Genomic DNA, 10576 nt, shown 5'->3' with positions numbered 1-10576 from the left:
TCAATTTAATAAATATTTAATAAATTTATAAACAATAAAATTTCAATATAAAAATTTTAAAATCATAGAATTTAAAAATACATTTTTAAATCCAGCTTTAGTCAACTAATCCTGTATCGTGCTGGTGCTATAACTTAAATAGGTTAGCTGAATTACACCTCTACTGGATCCTGACCCGGTCCGGTCAAAATTGTATGATGACCAACGGATCGGGTTTTCATTTAACCCTTCACAACTGCAAAATATTTTTGTTTCCCTCGTTTTTTCTCTGCGCAAAAAGCTGGTCTTTGTCACTTTGGGTGCCGGCGCTACCACCACCACCACCACCCCCTCGCCTCTTTTCACTTAGGTTTTTTTTTTTTTTAAGTTTAATTTGAGTTTCTTGCCGATTTGGATGCTTGGGTTTCTTATTAGGCACAGATATTATTTTCATCTCATACTTTGTTTCCATATATTTTTTCTCTGACGGAGTCTTTCATATTTTTATGTATAATTTTTTTTCTCAGATTTAGTCGGTAAATTGCGCTAATCTGAAGCTTTTATCAGGTTCAATACTTCTGACTGTCCAGGCCTATCATCTTTAAGTAAGTTTCTGCAAAATAAAGCGGGGTTTAGGGTATATTTAAAAAAAAAAAATAGGGTTTAGGGTTTATTTAAAGTTTTTCATCAGGTTCAGTTTTTTAGTCATGCATTAATTACAATGACCCATTTGTTTGTTTTGTTGAAGACAAGAGAGAGCTTGGAGTAACTGGACATGGGTTCAAGTTTTGTGTTTGAACCACCGAGTGATGAAGAAATTGAAGATTTGGAATCTGAAGAGGAAGAACAAGAGGAAGGAGAAGGAGACGAGGAAGAGGAGAAAGTTCCGAATAGGCAGAAGCAATCTCCCTGGGACTTTGCTTTATACTCTGAGTCTGCAGCTGAAGAGCATACTCGTCGAAGCACAACTTCCATTGATTTCAAAATCTCCAAATCCCTTCAGCAGCGCTCAGTCCCCATTGCCAAAGCTGTTGATGAGGATAAGTCTGATTCTGAACCGGATAAACAAGTAATTGAACTCTCTCAGCTTCAATTTTATAACCTTTTGTATTTTTTCTCAAATTTAAGGATACGTTTGAGCTCTTTTTTTAATTTATATTTAATAGAAAGAACTTTTGGAGTGCATTTGAGTAAAATTGTTTATAAGTGCTTTACAGAGAAGCACATATAGAGTTAATATTAACAGAACACTTCTAACACTATTTTTAATTGGAAAACTGCTTATTCTTTAAAAACGTTAACAACTATTCAGTGAATCCTTAAATAGCATTTGGTGTTATTTAAGTTCTCAAGAAGTGCTAAGAAAATGCTACAAAAGTCCTTTAACCATTCAAAAGTGCTCTAAATGTTTTCTGAACTCTTCTTTACACACAATAAGATTGTGATATTGAAATATATGATTACCTTCTTTAGGAGGATTATAAACCGGAAGATGAAGATGATGAGACTACTAATGCTGCTGATGGTAAATCTTTTTTTGCACCATCCGAAGGAACATCATTTCATGCCAATTCATTCATGGAGCTCAATTTATCTCGCCCTTTGCTTCGTGCATGTGAGGTGTTGGGCTACTCAAAACCCACGCCAATTCAGGTTTAAGTTGTACCTGCATTGTTTCTCTAATTTGATCATCAATTCATCGAATGAATTCATATTTTGTTGTGTTTATATGTTTGGGTAGGCGGCAGGTATACCTATAGCACTGACTGGGCGTGATATTTGTGGGAGTGCAATTACAGGTTCCGGGAAGGTATTCTATTTGCTTAATCCATAAATTTTTGACATGTGATTGGTTATGTCCTTTAAAGTTGTTTTTTAAATTTACTTTTATATATTGTAACAGACAGCAGCCTTTGCCTTACCTACATTGGAGAGGTTGTTATTTCGTCCAAAACGTATTCCTGCTATACGGGTCCTAATTCTTACTCCAACAAGAGAGTTGGCAGCACAGTGAGTGTTTTATTTAACTTTGATTCCTTTCTCCTCTTAGTTTTGTTTTTGCTACAAATGTTACTAATTGTAATTTTGCTTATACCATACCTTTAAAATATTTTTCCTAATCATGCTACAAACAGTGCCAAAAAAATTGATAGAAACTGCAAAATTTATATCTTTGGATCTTAAGATACCGTTATTACCCAATTTTTACCCGTTTTGTGCCTCTGATAACCTGCAAAATTATCTCTTCCTGGTCAATTGAATGTGACTGTTAGTGAACATTATGAAATTTTCTTTAAAAAATTATCTTATCTTTTTAATTAGATTTTTATTCTTTAAAAATAACTTCTCTCTTAATAGGGTTCACAGTATGATAGAGAAACTTGCTCAATTTACTGATATCAGATGCTGCTTGGTTGTTGGTGGGCTTTCAACAAAGGTTTGTGCATACTTTGTCATCTCTTCAATTTCATAATTCGCGATCTCTTGGCTCATTATTCTGCTACTCATTTAATTTCAATCATTTTATATAATGACTAGGCTTTCTTATTATGCTTTAAATTTCTTTTTTCTCTTCCAAAAAAGAAAAAAATCCAGACTGCAAACTTGCAATATTTCTGTTTTCATTAGACAATGTGGAAATATTTTCTTAGTTTTAATAAGAGCAAGAGATGCTCGTTTGGCCATTTGCAATTTCCTTATATGATTCATTTAGTTATTTTGAAAATTTTCTATTCATGTAATTGTATATATTTGAAGTGTTATCTCTTCTCATCAATTGTATTGTTGTGATGTATGTCATGGTAATTTTAGGTGCAAGAGACAGCATTGAGATCAATGCCAGATATTGTTGTGGCAACTCCTGGACGTATGATAGATCACTTAAGGAATTCAATGTCTGTGGATTTGGATGATCTTGCAGTTTTAATCCTCGATGAGGCAGATCGTCTTCTGGAGCTAGGATTCAGTGCTGAAATTCATGAGCTGGTACTTGTTCCTCAATAAGTTTTTATAACATAAGCTGCAGTTTTTTATCGGTCCTTTTCTGGCATGTAAAATCTGCTAGGTTTGTGTCTGTTGAAGTATGTAAAGTCTCTGTTCTTTTTCCATTACAAAAGTAACTAATTTTTGAGTAATATCTCTATTCTTGGCATATGTTATGGGGTTTTATCTGTTAATACATGGATTAGAAAATTCTAAATTAGTAGTTAGAGGCTTAGAATAGGCAGAAAAATCTAGATGGTAATGGTTTGTTGAAATTGTTGCTAAATCTTTCATCTTCAGACATGCTGATAGTTTAATTGAGAACTTTCTAACCAATTTTAAGTTATTTTCAGGTTCGCTTATGCCCCAAAAGGAGACAGACTATGCTGTTTTCAGCTACAATGACTGAAGAAGTTGATGAGCTTATAAAGCTTTCTCTGACTAAACCCATGCGCCTGTCGGCAGACCCATCTGCAAAACGGCCTGCTACTTTGACAGAAGAGTAATTTGTTGACTTTATTCAATTTTCTAATTTCTTTTTGCTTATTATATTATGTTAAGTTTTTATTAACATGGACTGATCTGAGGTGTTTAGGAAGTACAAGTTATTTTGAAAGTAAATAATTTCATGTGGTTGCATTTTTTATAAATGCTATCCAACTGATCAAGTTCTGTGATTTCTATTCTGCAGGGTGGTTAGAATACGCAGAATGCGTGAAGTAAATCAGGAAGCTGTTCTTCTTTCATTGTGCTCGAAGACATTCACATCCAAAGTGATCATCTTCAGGTTTGATTCTCAGTACATAGACTTATTATCTTCTTGAAATTATGGTGACTACATAGCAACATAAATCCTTTTACAGTTGAATGTGTTTTAGAAATACCAAACTTCATATTTTAGCTTTTCATATGTTTGTTTGATCTACATTGCTGGGGATATCAGATATATGTAGTGACATTTCAATTTCTTTGGCAGTGGAACTAAGCAGGCTGCACATAGGTTAAAGATTTTATTTGGATTGGCTGGCTTCAAAGCAGCTGAGCTTCATGGAAATCTTACTCAGGCACAGCGACTTGATGTGAGTAAATCATATCATTACAATTTTTTTTTTTTATGTGCTAGAATGTTATCTCATTGGAGAATTTGTTTTGTTGGCTGTTATTGAACTTTTGACATTTCTAATGCTAACTCATATTTGATTTTGTAGGCTTTGGAACTTTTTAGGAAGCAGCAAGTTGATTTTTTGATTGCAACTGATGTGGCAGCTCGTGTAAGCTGAGACTCTGAAATATATCACATATGTTTGTAATTTCACCACAGTTGCACGTGTTTTCTTTCTGTCAACTCTAAGTTTCTTATACTTCCCTCCAACATCATCTTCTATTTTCTCTTGTTCTGAATCTTTCAGTTATAATTTGGTTGGGGGTTTTATGTGAAATTATTTGCATGATCTTTGTATCATGCCCTCCCTCACATTGCTGTTTTGTGAATTAATAAACAGACAAAAATGGCCAGTTTACTCTTGTGAGCTGGAGTGATAGTAGGTGGTATTCTTTATCTGACACCTATTTTTTATGCCATTTTTAGGGGCTCGACATAATTGGTGTTCAAACAGTTATTAACTACGCATGTCCCCGAGACCTTACCAGGTAAGCACCGAGTTATCTCTTATATTGCTGGTCAGAGATATGCTTACCACTGCTACCACCAATATTTATTGAATGACATTTATATCCTAATTTTCCTTTTCTTACGAACAATGTAAAACACTATTAGAACTAAAGTTGCTGAGCCCTGATTTTTGCACTCTCTGACTTAAACTTGACTCACATTTTGCTTTCTAGTAAATACTATGCTTTCATTTCTTGCTGCAGCTATGTCCATCGAGTGGGTCGTACAGCAAGAGCTGGCAGAGAAGGATATGCTGTTACGCTTGTGACAGACAATGATCGATCCCTTTTAAAAGCCATTGTGAGTCATATTTTACCATATTGTTTTTTTTGGACCTGACTATCCTTTTATTAGTCTTCTTATTTCTAGGATATAGATCTTCTGCTATTTTAAGGGTGTTCATCTATTTAGCTTCTGTAATGTCAACCTTGTGAAATCCTTCATTTAATCAATTCAAAATTACTTTACTGGGCATCTAAATCAGAAGTTAGTTTGTATTTCAAGTCCTTTGTAATTGACTTATGTGGCCTTCACATAACTAAGAGGTTAAGCATTGGCTTTTGTGGAATCTGGTCCCATCTGAGGTGGATTATATCTTGGCTGATTGACTTTAAGTATGTCTTTCCTTCAAGCATATGTGGGTACCCTAGGGTAGTCTTCATAGCTATTTCTCTTGTTTTCTGTTTTTCTTCAAATTTTTTTTTTAATTACAGAAACTCTACATTTTTGCCCAAAATTAAGTTTAAAAGCTTAGGGCCCATTTGATATGGAATTTGAAAGCGGTATTTTTTTCTTTTTTAAATTTTAAAACAAGGATACAGCATATCTTATGAAAATGTGTTTGTTAAAAATGTCTGATTTTTTTTCAGAAACAGTTTTTAAATACAATCCAAAAGCCTACCGTAAAATTAGAAAACAATTAAAAGTCATCTTCACAGTTTTCTATATCTTTTAATCTAAAACAGTTTTTAATTTTAAAATATTAAAAATATGAAAGTACAACTCAAAAATTTGAACTGTATTTTAGATTTTGAAAATTATATTTGAATCACAAATCGAACTGACCCTTAAATTTCCTTTAATCATTTCCCTTCTATCGATTAGTCTTTAATTTATGGATGTCCTAAACAGATAAAAGCAAACCAATGCTATGGCTGAAGCTAGCAATGGAGAACTACGTGAAAACTGTATGATCAACTGATGACGATTACATTGAACTATGCTGTGATACACATTAAGCTGAAACAGAACATGAGGATCTGAAGTAGGCCCAATAAGATCCGGCTTCATAGAATTCAAAAACTCTAAGTAGGACCCTGATTTGAGAAGTATGCATGAACCAATTACTTAGTTTGTTATTGACAGTTCTGACGGCTGTAAAGAATGAGGACGAGTCTGAAAGATCACTTTGGAACCTTAACATCAAATAATACCTAGATTGATCTTTCTTGTTCATAGTTCTTAACTCTTTCTTCAACTATGTTAATTTTCTTAAGAAGTTCCTTTATATGAATAAATGAGGCATTTCTTATAAGAAATTATATGTTTAAATATATTATTTTTGGAGTGAATTCAGAACATAATTTATTTAAAATATTATTTCCAACTTTAGGCTAAGAGAGTTGGTTCAAAGTTAAAGAGCCGAATTGTTGCAGAGCAATCAATTACCAAGTGGTCTCAAATAATTGAGCAGATGGAAGATCAAGTAGCTGCCATCCTTCAAGAAGAGAGGTTTTTTTGTATTCACTTGTATGGTTTCTTTGACAAACTATTTATCTCTCTATTGTACTAATAGTTTTCCAAATGCACAGGGAAGAGATGGCCCTGAGAAAAGCTGAAATGGAAGCAACAAAGGTACGTTATCCTATTCAAATGCAACTTCAGCATTGACATCTTGAAGAATATAAATTTGTATTTTCCCCCTTTTTTTTCTAGTTTTTGGACCATGGTATGATTAAAAGAAGTGGTTCTCATTTCGAGAGCAAGTTAATTGGATTGCCACTGCACTCTATCTTTTTATTGTGATTTTGAACTCGATGTTGCAAGTTAATATGAATTTGTTCTCTAAGTTTACTTTTTTTCAAATTTCATGCATTCCGATAAAACATGCAGGCAGAAAATATGATTGCTCACAAAGAAGAAATCTTTTCACGCCCTAAAAAAACTTGGTTTCTGACAGAAAAGGAAAAAAAACTTGCAGCAAAGGAAGCTAAGGTAATCTTGCCTCTAATCTTTTGCCTTTACATATAATAAATGTTTGGGATGATGCAATTTCTTGCTAAATATTTATATGGGATTCGTGATAAATATGGTTCTAATTTGGAAGAAGGTTGTTTATTATAGATGATATCTTGTTAATAAAATGATGGCTGTTCTATTAAGGAGCTTACCTGATTCTACATTATTGTTATTTTATTTTATTATATTTTAAGAAGAAAGCAGAACTTTAGCTGTTATCATCTCTCATTCCCTGTCTGCTAGTGAAGTGGACTATTTTTCATTTTGAAGCACTTTTTTCTTTTTAATGGTGCTATTTATTCATTTTCATTTTCAAACCAAAATGGTTCCATCATATTACCCACCTCTGTTTTCAGGTACAAAAAACCTAAATTGGCCTAATTCAGCCTTGGTATGAGCCTAAGAAATAGAACTGTAATAGAAAACTCTAAAGAAAGATATAGTTGCCTGATAATTAGTGCTAATTTTTAAATCTGGGGGTTCAAAAGGACATTTTCTTGATTTCAAGGGAGGTTAATAAAACTTGCCTTTCAATATGGTGGTAGGTTACTCTTTCTTCTTTCTTTCTCCTTTTTTGGGTATGGACTATTCTCAATTGCTGTATGATCTTTACATTCCTTTTTGCCAGGCATCTATTGAAAATGGAAAAGGTTCTAGAAAGGAGGTAATCAGTGCCCAACAGGCTGAAGATCTTAAAATGAAAGAGAAGAGGAAACGAGAGCGTGAGGTAGTAACAATCCTGAGTTTCAGCTATATTATCTTCTTGATTAGCGACTTTTGATATGGTGGTTGTGATATTCATTTGTATATTTGTTTAATAGAAAAATTTGCCTCGAAAGAAGCGTCGTAAACTGGAAGCAGCTAGAGAAATGTTGGAGGATGATTATCAAGATGAAAAAGTATGCTTCTTTAATTCCTCTTGTGTTCAGACCTGTGTTGAAATTGGATTGGGGATTTTAAGATTTGTTAAAAGTCTTGGGCCTTTTAAACTTGGAGTGTGAAATGAGATCTTTATTAATTATGAGCTTTAACATATTTTGAGCTCCAGTTGTAAAATAACTTAAGTCAATCTAACTTAAATACCCATTACATTACATAGCCTTTCATTTTTATTTTTCCCCAATGTGGGGCTTATATACTCCAACAAGATTGTAGCTGAAATTCATTTGACAGCGAACCTTAAGCTTAAACTTTTTGTCTAACTCCTGCAGAGTCTTTCTCTGGTCTGTTGCCTTTTGTCTGTCCTTTCTCTTATTACCTCCTTCATCCAAGTTTGAGTTTGTAGACAACAAAGATGTGTTATCCTTTGGCTTCTTCCTGCAATTTTGTGTAGGCATGATTATTGTTGTGTTATTCTTTTTGAATTAATTATGAAATCATTGAACTGCAGTATGTTTTATCATTATTTTATAATTCTAATGTAACGGTTTGTCATTTTATTTCTGAAGTGGTGTGGTACTCATTTATAAATCTGCAGGGCAAGGGAAAAGATAAGAAAGATGAGGCTGGAATCTCTTTAGTTGATCTGGCTTACAGACGAGCAAAAGCTGTGAAAGCTAAGAAGAAGGCATTAGATGCTGGCAAGATTTCAAAGGTTGCCACTAAGAAAACAAAACGTAATTCCCAAAAAAGTCAACCCAGAGCAGAAGAGATGAGGGAACTGTTCCAGAGTGACATAAGTGAAAAGAAGCAGAAGAGAAGCAATGGAAAAAAGACCAAGAAATCTTTTAAGAGCAAGTCACGGTATGAATTAGCTCATATTTCTTTCCTTGTTTAGGTTCCCCTGTGCATTATTTGTACTTCTAGCTTGAATTAGTTTCCAACTTGAAATGAAGATCTGAAAATCCAAATTTTCCCAATAATTCTAATTAGGTCCAGCAAATCAGAAGGGGGAAAAAAATTACCTAATGTCTTTTGAGTTCTATAAGAAGTTCATTGCAGTTCTACAACCTTTTCTCTCTACTCTGGCAGGCTTTCCACCAATCACTTTCATTGTATTCTCTGTTACCTTAAGTTCTGAGGCTTCTAGTAAATGTGTTTGACACCCGTGGTTTGATTTCCATCATCCAGTTGAACTAAAAAGGGAATAAAGGGGAATAGTCTGATTCTTTTGTTCTGCTTTGTGATCAAATGCCTGCTATTTATTGCAGTTCCCTTTGTCTAGTTAATTCATGTTGTTTATTCGTGTGTTCCCCTTCTGAAACAATAGTTGCTTTGCATGGTCACACTGCATTAAGTCCCCATTCTAAACTAATTTTTCTGTTGCCTTGCTATTATGTTCATGTGCAAGCATGAATGAACTATTTAGCCATTGATCCGACTATGTTTCACTTTCGATTGGTTTTGCAGTTACAAGCGAAGGTAGTGCTCATTGTATCAACATTCAAGATTTCCCGCATGGTGTACATCATGAAGGACAGACTGATAAGTTTTGTAGACCCATTGCGTATCATTTTTAAGGTACTAGAGAAGGAGTTTGAAATTTTTGTAGTGAATTGCATCCATAATATTGGGTTGGGGGAGCGAGTAATAGGGAGAAAATTTTGCTTTTTTCTTCAGGCTTTGAGATGCAGTACTTGATCCTTTATTTATGATATCAATTTTTATGTATTTTATCATAGAATTTAATTTATTTTGATGATAGTGTTATCATAAAGGAAATCTATATTTTTTGGATTCAATGTTTTTAGGTTCGAGTGTATAATTAAAATTTTAAAACGGATTCAGTCATTTGACATTAATATGATGATTAGAGTGGTTTGATCCGATGGTTAAATTATCATTTTTCATACAGTTTAATCTCATATCAATCCAAACTAATGACTAAAACGGATTGTAGTCACGCTTTGGATTGAATTTGACATTAGTTTCCGGCCAAATTAACTAATTTGGTCTAGGTTTTAAGACTTTGGATTCATTTATTAGATTGAATCCCAAATGGGGTTTTGATTTTTTAACTCTATTCTGTTTCAGTTTGCTGAATGCAAAGAGATGTTTGATTCAAGAAGCATAAAATATAAAAACTTGATAAAATGTACTTTAAAATTAACATGAAATTGCCGAGGTTGTGGTTTTCCATTTTAATACTACATTGATGAAAATAAAACTTATATTAACAAATTTCGTCCTATGAGATAGATTTATTAATCCCATCAACTTTTTTATGAGAACAATTAGGGGTAAGAGTTTATTTTTATTATTAAAATTGGCAGCTGATGCCAATTTTTTTTTTTTTATTATGGTAAAATAAATAATTAAATCATTTAATTGTATAATGAGTGATGATTACACAAAATCCTACCTTTGGATTCAAGTAAATAATCATTCTATATCTACTCAAACCTTTGTTTTTTAAGTGGAGGGCTAATTGATTTAGGCTTAATTTGATTATTGTCAAGTACTTTGAGATACGAGTTTTTTTAAGTTAACTTTGAGTCAATCATTCATTTCTCAAATTCGAACCAAGAACTTTACAGTTTGGTGAGCTTAAACTTAAGTTTTGTGTCAATTTCATCAAGTTGAGTTCAAACCGAATATTATTTGACTCCATTAGGTTCAATTACACCCATATTTTTATGATCCAACAGATGTAAATAATAAATTATAAGTAGTTAACTTATATGTTATTTTTACCATCTTCTAAACTGTTACATTGTAGTTTATAGAGGATTATGATTCAGTCTTTCAAATTAAATTAAAAAATTA

The 10576-nt window shown here is 33.0% G+C and overlaps 1 protein-coding gene across 2 annotated transcripts; it reads left to right on the top strand.

The window, feature by feature from the left end:
• The first annotated feature begins 229 nt into the window (after window positions 1-229).
• LOC123220059 (DEAD-box ATP-dependent RNA helicase 28-like) lies at window positions 230-9552 on the top strand. 2 transcript variants are annotated; one of them, XM_044642054.1, is made up of 21 exons: window positions 230-349; window positions 507-584; window positions 728-1048; window positions 1453-1632; window positions 1721-1789; window positions 1883-1989; window positions 2338-2416; window positions 2791-2964; window positions 3315-3463; window positions 3653-3748; window positions 3938-4040; window positions 4170-4232; window positions 4550-4611; window positions 4837-4933; window positions 6246-6364; window positions 6445-6487; window positions 6746-6847; window positions 7500-7598; window positions 7693-7770; window positions 8349-8614; window positions 9221-9552. In XM_044642054.1, the coding sequence occupies exons 3-21, from the start codon at window positions 755-757 to the stop codon at window positions 9234-9236; spliced, it is 2196 nt and encodes a 731-aa protein (XP_044497989.1). In that variant the 5' UTR covers window positions 230-349; window positions 507-584; window positions 728-754; the 3' UTR covers window positions 9237-9552. The 2 variants fall into 2 exon arrangements, with proteins under 2 accessions (XP_044497989.1, XP_044497990.1); XM_044642055.1 differs by having other exon boundaries at window positions 278-349; window positions 547-584.
• The last annotated feature ends 1024 nt before the right edge of the window (window positions 9553-10576 follow it).

This window comes from Mangifera indica, chromosome 7 (genome assembly GCF_011075055.1).
Source record: "Mangifera indica cultivar Alphonso chromosome 7, CATAS_Mindica_2.1, whole genome shotgun sequence".
Lineage (NCBI taxonomy): Eukaryota > Viridiplantae > Streptophyta > Magnoliopsida > Sapindales > Anacardiaceae > Mangifera > Mangifera indica.
The sequence above is the reverse complement of the archived record's forward strand: the minus strand, read 5'-3'. Positions and strand labels throughout refer to the sequence as shown.